The 13,082-nt window shown below is 39.0% G+C and overlaps 1 protein-coding gene across 2 annotated transcripts in view; it reads left to right on the forward strand.

Moving 5' to 3' along the window:
• fstl5 (follistatin-like 5) overlaps positions 1–13,082 on the forward strand; it is a 200,271-nt gene that overhangs the window by 26,991 nt on the left and 160,198 nt on the right. For both annotated transcript variants that reach the window (XM_085178364.1, XM_085178371.1), the window contains exon 2: positions 10,651–10,792. In XM_085178364.1, coding sequence (XP_085034490.1) covers positions 10,651–10,792 — 142 coding nt within the window. The remainder of the gene's footprint in view (positions 1–10,650; positions 10,793–13,082) is intronic.

Below are 13,082 nucleotides of genomic sequence, written 5' to 3' on the forward strand. Positions count from 1 at the left end.
TTTACTTGAAGTTACAAGGCCTCAAAATTACCTGAATTAAAAACTGGCAAATATCAACTCAATGCTTTGTTCTTCAAAGGTATGGTAAATATTCATAGTATTAAAGAAATGTTGCATGGCTACATCAAATATGCTCATTACTATACAAAAACAAAAAGTTGATTCTGAGTTGATTCAGGTGGCTACTGTTTCAGATTTGATTGATTTTATGATATGGCCCATTAGTGTCTTTCTGTCTGCTGGCACACTCGTAGTCTGTGTTTTAACATATTAGTGTGGATTTTGTGGTGGAGTGTTTTCTCCTGTTTTCAGTGGATGTGACACGTTGCATTAAAGTCATTTAAATAAATCAAAATGTGATAATGAAAATTCAAAAGCACTTTTGACTTTTTTAAGCATTTGAGCTTTAGCTTGGATTTTATTGAATCCTGTGGTTAAAAATGTCATGATATAATGACTTTGATATAAAGCAAAAAAAAAAAAAAACCCCTACGCATGCCCAGCAAAGTAGAAAAATAAGATTTTTTTTTTCCCTTCTTGGATAGAAGAAAAGACATAGCTGTCAAAATGTATTTGCCACAGAAAAAAAGATGAAAAACTTCAATCATCATTTTAAAACTTGGCAGGTTTCAAACATGTTTTGCAAAAAATGGCATTTAAATATTGATATAACAGCAACAGCAACAGATTTAGATTTTTTTTTATTATCTGCCAGGCATGCTCACACCCTTTTCTGTTGTTTCTTCCACTTGTGTCTGTCATCATTTTGTTCTGTGGCAGCAAAATGGTAAAAATAAACCAAAAGTGCGACTTAAGCTGTATTTTGTAAATTGGATATCTAGCACTTCAAAGATGTTGCCGCCATGAAGCTTAACAACTTCTTAAACATTTTCTTTCTTTAACTTCTTCCTGATTGATTAGCGCCCATGAAAAAATGTTGAATTTTCAAGTCTCCTTCTGTTAAAAATATCTTTATATTTAGTGTTGAAATGTCAGGAAGAGTTGCCCCCCTGTCTTTATATGCAATGTGAGAAAAGCAGCCATCACATTGACCTTGAAGCAGTCTCATGGAGTGTTTCAGTGGTTGTTTGGCCACGGTCCATTGACTTAGCATGCATGTTTCTTTCAGCATCGCCCTGTTCCTTATTCATAGATGTTTGCTTCACTCACAATTGGGAGCTGTGCAGTGCAACAGGGGGTTACTGTTTCCCACTTGGAGAGCTCACGGGTAACTGAGGGGAGTTGAAAGGTTCAGAACCTTGCATGCTGTAAGTTTCAAATGGCAAAGGAAAACCAATGAATTGAAAATTCACAGCCTTAAAGCATGTCATGTCAAAAAGGCTCACAGCATGTGCACATTCTTAACAGAAACCAAAAGTTATTAAACATCCTTGAGTTCAGGTTTGTGTGCTATTCACTGAATCCAGCTGCTGTTTTAAGACTGCGGTTCCCTCTGTGAATGTCAGGTTTCCAACAAGGAGCGAGCAGATAAATCTGCAGTCTTGGAAACTAAGCCGGAGGAGAAGAGAGCAGAATAGGATTTTTCATCAAAACAAATGTGTATTTATTACCGACATTTCTGTAATTGTTTTTTTGTTGCTTTATTGCTTATTACTTTGAATTGCATCTGTGACTATTATTCAAATAAAATGCAACCCACACCCCCCGATTTCACTTAAACTAATGTTTATGATGCTATTACCTTGTCACACCCACCCCCTAAACAAAACATTAACCAACAAAATAATAATTACTGTCATTAGTAAACAGAAGTTATGGGGGAATAATAAACAGCTGCACAATAGTATTTAAAAATTAAAATTGGTGAGTCCTCCTTATCAACCAAGTTCAGTTTGTTTTCTGAACATGGAGGGCTTTCTAGCATCTGGTGAAGTGGCCCTTTGCATTGACTTTATTTGTGGGCGTTAATAGAAAAGGCTTGTGTGCTTTAATGATAAAAACAAGCATTTTTTAAATGTGTATCTCTACATGATCTCCTTTCTTTCTCTATGTGCAACTGTTCATGTGTTACGCCCGTCATCGCGTTGTGTTCTGGCGTGAAAGTAAGAGGCAGGAGACAGTACTGGGTCTTTGGCTATTTACTGCACATCTGCAACACAGAAATAAGTGTCTGTTCTGTGTGTGTCACGCGACTGCCAGTACACCTCTCCTCCGGCCATGCTGAAAGGAGCTGTGTCTGCAGCTTCATTAACACGACAATAATATAATAAATCAAATACAACAAATTGTTTTAAAACATTAACTTAAGCTCTCAAAAACAAAAAGCACAAAATAAATAATATGTCACTGAAAAATCATCAGAAACAACTTATAAGAACAATAAACAAAATAATTCAAAAACAAATAAACAGTCAGATAAATACAATTCAATAACCAGGACCCAATATTCTGGTACTTATAATTCAAGCATTATACTTAAGTATAATTATATTAATAACCGCCATCTAACAGGCAATACAACACTGTACTTATAAAAACAATGAATGAAAGACTGAATCTCCAAACAGTGTTGGGAAGGTTACTTTTAAAATGTATTCCATTACAGAATACAGAATACATGCCCCAAAATGTATTCTGTAACGTATTCCGTTACGTTACTCAATGAGAGTAACGTATTCTGAATACTTTTGATTACTTAATATATTATCATGCTGTTTACAACTACATGAATGTACTATTGCTGTGATTTATTACTCTTACTGAAGGTCCGCGGCTCCGAACCATAGTAAAGGGACCTCTGGCTAATACCTTGGGTTCCCTGTCAGCTCGTAGCTGAAAACTAGCTTTACTTTGTTGTCTGGGTCAACTTTGCTTGCAAGAGACAGAGAGAGGCGTTGAAAGGCTGCTCCAATGGAACTTATTGTTTCGGAGGAAAACACGAACACGGTGTACAGTCGAGTCTTAATAGCATACTTACAACTGGGCTCGTCAGACACTCTTCTTGGCTGCAGTGGTTATTATATTTACATGCTTCCAGCTCCCATTTTTGCTCGATGACAGCTCTTTTCCTTTTTCTCCCTCCCTCGCTCACAGACACATAACGTGTATGACAGTCCATTCTCCCTGCAGCACGGACTACACTGCCTATGATGCTACATTCTTTAGAGCTATACCTGTAGCATTCTGCCTATTAGCTTAGCACAACAACAACAAAAGGCCTCTCTCACCCAGGAAACACGCAGAGAGAGAGCGTCACCCTGTAACCATGGCAACCGAAACGCTGCCGCCTGGAACAACAGAACATAGCTGTCAAACAAAACCCAAACAGTCCTGACCCACGACAATATGAAACAGGGAGTACCGCCGTGTAATCCATTTATTTCAACAAAGTAACTGTATTCTACATACCACCTTTTTAAACGGTAACTGTAACGGAATACAGTTACTCATATTTTGTATTTTAAATACGTAACGGCGGTACATGTATTCTGTTACTCCCCAACGCTGTCTCCAAAACATAAGAACATCTCCATACCTGCAACACAGAAATAAGTGTCTGTTCTGTGTGTGTCACGCGACTGCCAGTACACCTCTCCTGACGAAGGAAAAAAAGAGTGCACGCTGTTAAAAAAAACTGCAGCGAATAGCTCACAAGCCGCTAGCGATCAGGCTAACTTAGCATGCTAGCATTTCAGCTGCGTTCTCGGCTAAAACTCATCAAAAGCGTATGTTAGCAAACTCCGCCCTCCACAAAACTTATCCCGAATGAGTCTCTTAATGACAAACAAAAACGCGGCGGTTCGGCTGTATTCACATTGCAGCTTGGGCTCTGAACAAACTTTAATTAGCAGAGAGCAACGTGGCAGTGACTTATAGTGATGGGTCGTTCGCGAACGAAATGGCTCTTAGAGCCGACTCTTTGACGTGAACGACGCGAGCCGGGTCCTTATCGCGAGCCGGCTCCTTATCGCGAGCCGTCACGTGGTTTTCTTTTCTTTTCTTTCTCTCAGCCTCTCTCTCGCACTTTTTTTCCGCTTCACTCTGCACGCGAGCCTTGTGCTTTACGCTGGGCAGAGGGGGGGAGGGGCGGTAGTTACACTCAGTAGCACAGGAACAGAGGGAGAGAGAGAGAAAGAGAGCCAGGGACAACAACGTCACATTAGAAAGGTAAAGTAATCATCCACAACTATTTTCGGTTGCAGATGATAAAGGATTCAGAAAGTTTATTCATGCAGGCCCATATGACAGAGAACATTCATGTTCTTTTTGTTTTCATATTTTAATTTATATTTAATTGTGTTGTGGTTTGCAGTGTTTTGCGTTGTTTCACTTTAAATTTGTAAAAGGAAAAAGCTGAACATTTAAATAGTTAAAATTTGAAATGTGTACAGTTGATTTTTGTATTATATGATTTATTTTTTACATTTTATGTGGAGTGAATAAATAAAAGTATATTTACAGTGGCCCCTAGAGACAAAGCACATACAAACTTCAAAACACGTACAAACTCCGAAGCACGTAAAAAACGTAAAAACACGTACAAACGCCGAAGCACGTACAAACTCCGAAGCACGTAAAAACTCCAAAGCACGTAAAAACTCCAAAGCACGTAAAAACTCAAAAGCACGTAAAAACTCAAAACACATACAAAAGACAACAGAAGTGCTCCAGGATGCTGGGCGCAGTGTTGAGCTTTTGTTACCTAGTGGCTACACAAGCCAGCAAGTACCAACGACCGGATTTGGTGTGTGGTAGTAACAGGTAAATGAACTTTTTTTTTTTTTAAATTATTTGAATATATATGAGTGCCTGTGTATAAATACACAAACAATACACACATGCTTTCATGCTTTCAATTTTGTAATTTAAGTGATCTAGTAGCTCTGCTTTGGAAGTTCAGTTCATGCTAGAAATGTGTTTTGGAGTTTGTAGGTGTTTTGTCTCTAGGGGCCACCGCATATATTTATATATAAACATATATAAATAAAACCACTTTTTTTACGTTAGTAATTACTTTTGCGCATAATTTTATATTATTGTTAATAATAAATTAATTAAAGCAACAAAACAACCTGAAGAGCCGGTTCGGACCGAAAGAGCCGAGTCTTTTTAGTGAGTCGAACCGAAAGAGCCGGTTCTCTAAAAAGAGCCGGAAATCCCATCACTAGTGACTTACCTTCGGCCATGCTGAAAGGAGCTGTGACCGGGCACACATGCACGCGCAGCGCACACACACGAACGCACACAGACTCAGATCACACAGGTAGGAGATTGAGATGCAAAATGACATATTTAATTTAAAAAAGGTGTTTTGGGTGAAATTCAAAAGTATTTAACACATATGTTACGCAACAGTCTGTTTTAACTTCTGTCTCATCTGCCTAGAAAGTTGGCAGTTTGAATACAAAGTTAAAGTTGCCATCAGTATGTCTGCTAACAAGGAGCTTTAGTCTTATGTTACTTGCAACTTTCTCTCTGAGTGGTCTTTTTACATGTGAATAAAGGTAACGTCATACAACAGCCAAGACTTTAAGCCGAGTGAATGTTTTTATCAGAGTTATTTTTTATAAAATCAGGACTTTGGCCTTGAGGAGAATAGGACTGGGAAATGTCTTTAAAGTAGAGGCTGGTTAAAGCCTTGGTTATTCTCCCTGTTGTTGCCCTAGTGAACAGTTGTGTGAGCCAAAAGTGACTTCAGAACTGGCACGCACCACACTTCGGTGTAGTTTCAACTTGTCATCCACCTTTTGAATTTTGTAACCAGGCAGTTGGGTTAAAGACATATCGGGTCAATCTTTATAGCCATTTCGCTGATATATCAGTACAAGAGCTCAGCAAATCCCAGCTCATACAGAGAGAGATGCTACAACAGCTTGAAAAGATAAAGTGGAGATCTACATTGAGGGATGAAAAATGAAATTGTCCTTGGTTGTTGGTTCAGAGATTTGAGCCTAAAACTTCTCCAAGTGTACAGTATTTCATTATGTTGTTATATCCAGACCTTATTTTATGTGGATTTAGAGAAATCTTAGCAGCTCTGAGAAACATGGAAAAAGAAATTGTAATTAGCAGGGCAAAACAGATGTTAGAAGGAAGCATTGGCTGTGACTTTTGGTGCTAAAGTATTTTAAACAATCTGCTACAGGGTTTGGTGCCCTGAAAGACTCTTAACGTTTGCATTATGTTGTTCTTTGTGTTCTTTGTTTGTTTTGTAACACGAGCTATACTGCAGCTTATATTTCGCTGTCTGACTAAAAGTCGGGGATGGTAACAGTAGATTTTCAGCTATATTGAGAGTTTTGCATTTCTCAAGGGCTTTGTTTAATTATACTGGAGACAAGCTGACAGTAATTAGAAAGCTGTAAATTGAAGACTTATCAGCAATAAGTCAGAATTGGTCCAAGATTACTCATAATAATGGGGAGAGTTTTTGAGTAAAGGTCTTTTGGGGGAAACCATGCATAATGTCAGGAAAATGTATGGCACGCTTTAATAATATATTCCTATTTTCCAGAGTTATGGGTTACCACACATGCATGACAGTTGACAGTAAATTACAAAATGTGCATTATTCAACTCTAGCCAGTGCCCAGTGTGGTGCAGTCAGTGTGATGCACACATAGAGCCAAGTATCTGTAAGGTGAGCTGTATGGGCATTTATGGTAACTTGCCCAGTGCATGAATGGCAGAAATCTACTGAATGAGATGGAAAGTGTCTGTGAGCTTGGCAGGGCATGATTCATTGTGTACATAGTGGGAGATAGGTAGACTTCATTTCAAAGTCAATGCCAAAGCTTAGGTGTGCTCTAGGGGATTTAAAACCACATGCCGAAGTTATGATGGCAGCCTCTCGGGCGTCCCGGGAGAAAGAATTGAGACTGTTTTTGTCTCTTGTGCTTTCAAGAGAAACAAATAAGACGTGCAGCATTTTCTCAAGATTGCATGTTTTCCCTCACATACTAAGACTTACAGTTGTAGATCACCCCTGCTGTGCCTGGGATATTTGGGGGATTTTGCTAAAAATATTTTGAGATTTGTTTATTTTTTTTATTTTTGAAAATGAGCTAAAATTCTTAATTTATTCTTAATTGGGTATTTTCTTCACATAAAATATATTGGTACATACCAAAGATGTTTTAGCCCTTCATCAAAAAAAATAATTATGCCTGCCATTTAGAAAAATTTAGATTTAATTTACTCCAACTTAAATGAGATTTTAGTTTTGTTTTTAAGAAGAAAATGCAGAAACTGTTAGGTGAGGTAATAAAGATGCTTTACCTCGAGCTACATCCAGAGGCCCATTTTGAACCAAGACCAACCCATATTAATGTATTGTTGAGTAAGCTGAGAAATTTAGGCACATATAAAATACACAGTGAGAATTAATGAAATTCATCAGTTTATTATAAAGAATACAATAGGTTTTTAGTAATTTTATCTTTAAACTGATATTAATGATTTATACTTCAGAATTTCTTTGAACGTCCCTTTCTTCGAGGCTCATTTGTTGAGCACTGTTGCTTATAGGCATATAGACAGGGAGTAGCCATTTTCCTGCATTGAGGGCATTGTCTTCATCCATCCATCCATCCATCCATCCATCCATCCATCCATCTTCTGCTTATTAAATTGAGGTTCCAGTCATCCCTCTACAACCATTATTCAATATCCTTTTTTCATTTCTCTAAGGGGTTAGTTTGTTCAACCTCATGGCTGTTTTGGAAGTTCTGCTTTTTTAATTTTAGCACACTGAACGTCTTTGAGTTATAATATTTTCCTCTCTGGTCCTCCTGTCCATTCGTGGGCAAGATACTGAATACCTAGTTACTCTTTCCCCTCAGGCCAGGTATATTAAAGGCTGCATAATTTATTTCTCATTTTCCCTAAAGAATTACAGAGTCTGCGATCTATTTGTATGTGGACAATCCCCTTTTTCTCTCAAGCTCAAGGTGTTCTTACCACCTGGCTCGTTGGCCAGGTCGGTCATTATTATTCAGATGCCTCTTTTGAGCAAGCTCCAACTACTGTTTGGAGTGGGACTGATGGTGGTAGTCCTTATTCTGTTCTGGAGAGCTGCTGCAATTTGAAGGGCCAATCTAAGCAGAACCCACAGCAGGTGGAGAACCACTTCGTGTGCCACTATGTCGAGCTCACCAAAGCTGAACGGATTAAAAGGACATTGCCAACTGCAGGTTGGATGGATGAATGCATGGATGTGTACCCCATTCGTCTGGTACTCACTGGAGGCTGAACTGAACTGGAAGCTGAATATATTGTTCTTATAATTGCATTAGTTTGAAATTAATTTAAAAAAGGACACATGTGCTTCCCCTTGTGTAATAGCTCAGCTGCCGCTGTTGTTTGTGCTGGAATGGTCAAATCAACGCACTCATTGTAGTGATAGCGGCTTTAAAAGAAAAATCAGGTTATTTGAATGAATTATAGGACAACACAGTTTTAAAACTGTCTGGAGCTCCAAGAAAGATTACTGATTATTCACTAGAAGGAGGACTGGAAAGGTGCTTGCTTATGCCGCAGTTGTGACTGATCATAATGAGTTTAATGTCTTTGAGGAACTGTGCTGTATGGTGCAGTTAAACTTCTTAAAACTGTGCATATGTTTTTGTCTCTGACACAGCACTGTGCAAAAGCTGGTCCATTAATAACCCATTTAACACTGGGATACCGGAAAGAAGTTGATTGATTGTGCTAGCAAATATGGTAATCCACCTAGTGTGGCATAAAGACTGTGTTAGCGGAGAAGTGGAGCAGCAGCTGCTGCAGGCAGGGTTCCTACCTGGATCTGGAGAGTTACGACGCACAGAGAATGAATATGAATATGATCGCATTAAAAAAGTGGGTGCGACTATTAATGCCCTATAGCATAAAAGGACCATAATATGTCCGCGGGGGTTAGCAAGGCTGTTGATCATTACCAACATTTCAATAACTATTTTTCAGGTTCATCGATCTTTTGAATTTCTAGACTCATTGTTCAGGACAAAACGTCCTACTGGATTATCAAGGCACTTTGAATGTCCCTCACTACTGCACTGACACACACTGAGGTAGAGGACCTGGCACGACATTTCATTTACAGAGGCTTAAGCTTTGTTCACAACGTAGCCACACTAAAGACCAAGGCTTTAACATACAGGATTATATGAATATGTTGTCTAGAAGTTTTTTGTTTGTAGTTAGACAAGTCTCTGTTTGGGGCGGGAGTGGGGTGGGGGGGCAGGTGTATATCAAACCTTGAAAAGAACTGGATTGGTTAGTAGGGGCGCTGGCGATGGGTGTAATTTGTGTAGGAGGTGATTCAAGGCTGTTTCAGAGTTCGATAAAGAACATTGATTTTTTTTTTCTTCTAAAGGCCAATGAAACAAAAAGTCTGAAAAATCTGCCAGAGAATTACAGTATACAACACAGCTGTTGATGATATTTTTAATTAAATGTGTTTTCCACCAAAAGACCAAGTTCTTTATATCTCCTCCACATGACAAAAAAAAAAGTAGGTTTGAAATAAAAGGAAGTAATTTCAAAGCAGAAATCCTGCAGGCATCGGGCAACAGAGGAAGGCTCTAGAAGACATGTAAAGTCACAAAAATGAAGTTTCAGTATCTCCTCTCTGTCCGGCACATCACAGTGACACACTGCTCTGCTGGTGCAACCTGCTGACCTCCAGTGAAAAGCGCAGAGCTGCCACAGCAGCACCATTGTTGTCTGACTTAGTGTCAGCCCCAAAGAACAAGGAAGCGGGGTCACCATCCTGCTGTCACTCATCTCCCGTCACTGGAGAATGGTTTTGGATGTCTTAGAAAGTGCAGCTCAGTGTTTGACTGTGAAAATAAAACAAGTCAAGTCTTGTCAGATTTATTTTTAAAGTGCTTCTGATGTAGGAGATCTTTGCAGTGAGGTGCATAAAAAAACCTTGAGGGTGTGAATGCAGATAAAGATGAGGGATAAAAATATGAAGGAACAAATGCACCGCAGGTTTCAACATAACCGTTGTTTAGCGTGTAAGGCGGTATAAGAGGAGTGGTTAACGAATCTTCTTCTCCGGGTATGTCCTGTGCCTTGCTACTTGCTCGAAGCTATCCGTTTCACTGACACAGACATTTCCACAGGGCTTGTTTTTTCTTTTTTCCCCCTCCTTTCCTCCACAAGTGTGATTTTGTTTAATTCATGTCATGCAAAGGTCAAACTTGTTTTTACACAGTCCAATGAATAATTGAAAATGCAGTCGAATTGGAGGTGAAAAGTGAATATTCTCACTTTTTTTAAAAAAAAATAAAAAAATATTTCCAGGCTGCATCTGTGCAAAGCTGTGAGGAATCTGTTTTAAGATGTAATCTCTCCACTTCATCACAGTTGCTTGACTTAGACACTCAGCCTAATTAATCCAAAGCCCTCACTTTAATTGCCTTAATATATTGGCTCTTTGTCTTCTTTATCTTGATTTTCTCATGACGTCTATTTCCCCGTAATTGATTTGAAAGGAGATCTAATCTCCTTGCCGAGTGTGGGCCACGTATTGATAGCTTTAGTTTAAATCAGCGACAGTTTTGCAGTTCTCATTGTCTTCGCTAATTATTGTGGGCTTGATGTATTGTCTTGGCCAACCAGTATTGAACCTGCAGAGTGTTGGAGGAGAGTACGCATTCACCATTCCTGTTTGGTTTTTGACAGGAAAAGACCAATGAAGACGACCAGATGGTGGTCTGCTGCGATTTTGCTGTTGGGGCTCGCTGCGCTTGGCACCAACGGGAGACCCAGCAAAGAGGGATTTGGGTCACCGCCCTATCGACCAGTCGTGAGATTTCGACACAAGGTATTGATTGCCTTTCTGTTTTTGCATGCTGTCCGTAAGAGGTCTGTGCGCTTTGGCCAAGTATGAAGCTCATTACACCGGCATCGTCTTCCTACATCATATGACTCTCCTGCATTTGTTGTTTTTCTGCCCACTTGATGAATCATTATCCCTCCCTCTGAGCCAGAAGACTGTCATTTCAAAAACAACATCAGATTAATGTGAGGAACAGATGAGCAAAGATGAAGACGAGCTTTGAAAGAAGATGTTGGCGTGGCATTTTAGCTGAGTGTTTTAAGCAAAAGATGTAATTGAATGCTTATTGACTTAGTGATAGAGGGCAGGCCCCGAAAGCAAATTCCGCCGCTTTTATTAATTTCTTGCTACATCTTAAGGAACAAGATAATTTTTTAAAAAGTTTGTAAAATAAGTAGCATGCTCATTTTTTCTCTCGTCTGATCCAGTTACAAAACACCAGCACAGCAGGCATGGATCAATTAGAACCAGACTAGGAAAGAAATTGACTGTTTTGGCAGACGGAGAGTTGAGGAAAACAAATTGTTTTGTCAAGAGGCATTAGTCAGATTGTGGTCCTTCAGTACTCATTTCCCCTAAGCCCCCTTTTTGCAATTATGTTTGCTAGTAAACACTTCTTTCAGTCCAGTCCATGATAAGAATTAGCAGTGACAACAATAGGAGAAAAAAGTTGTTTTCCTTTGTGGGTTTTTTTTGTTTTACTTTAAGAAAATCTCTTGTCTCCCGGCTACATTTCATGTTTCTTTATGTCGGTCTGTTACAATCACGTCTGTGTGCAATGAATGGCAAAGACAGTGGTACTAAAGGGCGGGTAGGGTGAGAGGTAGTTAGAAAGAGAGGGAGTCAGAGTGAACAGATGGTAGGAACGTCATTGCGCTGTATCATAGTTGAGTGGGGAGCGATGCAAAGCTGTTGAATCGACACAATGGTCAAAATCACTTTGACCTTTGAGGAACATTTATTCACAGCGATGCTTTCTAAACATGTAGACTACACATATTAGCTATTTGGGACTTGTGATTCTTTCTAGCAACATCTAATCTGAAAATTGAGTATTTTAAGAAAGTGAAGCGATTTAAACTTCAATACCCAAACATCTTGTAATATGGTGCCAATAAAGTGCAGAGATAGCACTTCTGCCAGACTGCAGTGCTTTATACCAAAGGGAGGCGCAGCAAATGATCCATCATCCACCTCTGCACGGACAGGGATGGATTCCATCTAACACGACCTGGCAACTTAAAAAAAAATCCCCCCAAAAAACGTACCTCTCTAGCGAGTTATATGATTTGTATCTTTCCATATCCTACGTATCCGAGGATGAGGCAGAGCAAGAAGAACTAGTTTCCAGGAAAGCAGTGTTTCACAGTTTCATGTTGTAAAGAGGAAGTCGGAAGATGTAATGTCTTTTTCTTTAGCTTGTATTTACACTTGGGAAGGAAGGATTTCAGGGATAGGCGGTGATTTTTGAACTGAATTTCCAGACTCATTGTTAAGAACAAAAATATCAACACGTAGGCAGAGTGGCTTCCAGGCACCTAAATCTATAAGATTTACTTTTGAGGGCTTGATAAGATGCTTATTTTATGCACTAGTTACATTTGGAATAAAATGAAAAAAAAAATAAAAATATTGTCTAATCCATTCCTGTTTTTGCAGCGAATCCCCCCCATTAAATCAAATGTAAAATCCAAAAGTGGAGCTTACTTCTATCTGGGCTTGTGAATAATCCAGAGTTATCTCATCTTACCTTGGGAATGGCTTGATGCTGTTTCATTTTAAAAACATAATTTGTCAGTTTGAGTGAAGGAAACAAAAATACACTCTGTTAAGATGCATTTAATGTGCTGGAGTTCAATCCAACAGTGCTACTGGGCTGTTTTTTTGGACAACATTGGATAATAAAGGAGAGAGACAGGAAGGAAAGGGAAGAAGGAATGACGCCAGCAAAGGGCTCAGGGTGGAGCGCGACCCAGAGCACTGCAGTAAGAATTAATCTATGTACATAGTGATCTAGCTCTACCTCAGCACTTCCATTAATTCTGATAAAACAATATGCAAACAACAAATTTCTTTGCCTTGTTGGAAATTTGTTTCTTTCCTAGTTTTGGCTAAACAAAAGAGTTACACATGTCATAAGCAGATAATAAATCAGTGGTAAACACTTCCTTTAAATATTAAGAAATGTTAATGTAAGTAATAAAATGCAAGTGTTTCAGTGATATCTAGTTGTAATGAATATGACCCTTTTCACTTGTAGTGTCCCTTTAAACTC

The sequence above is a fragment of the Neolamprologus multifasciatus genome, chromosome 2, assembly GCF_963576455.1.
Source record: "Neolamprologus multifasciatus chromosome 2, fNeoMul1.2, whole genome shotgun sequence".
Lineage (NCBI taxonomy): Eukaryota > Metazoa > Chordata > Actinopteri > Cichliformes > Cichlidae > Neolamprologus > Neolamprologus multifasciatus.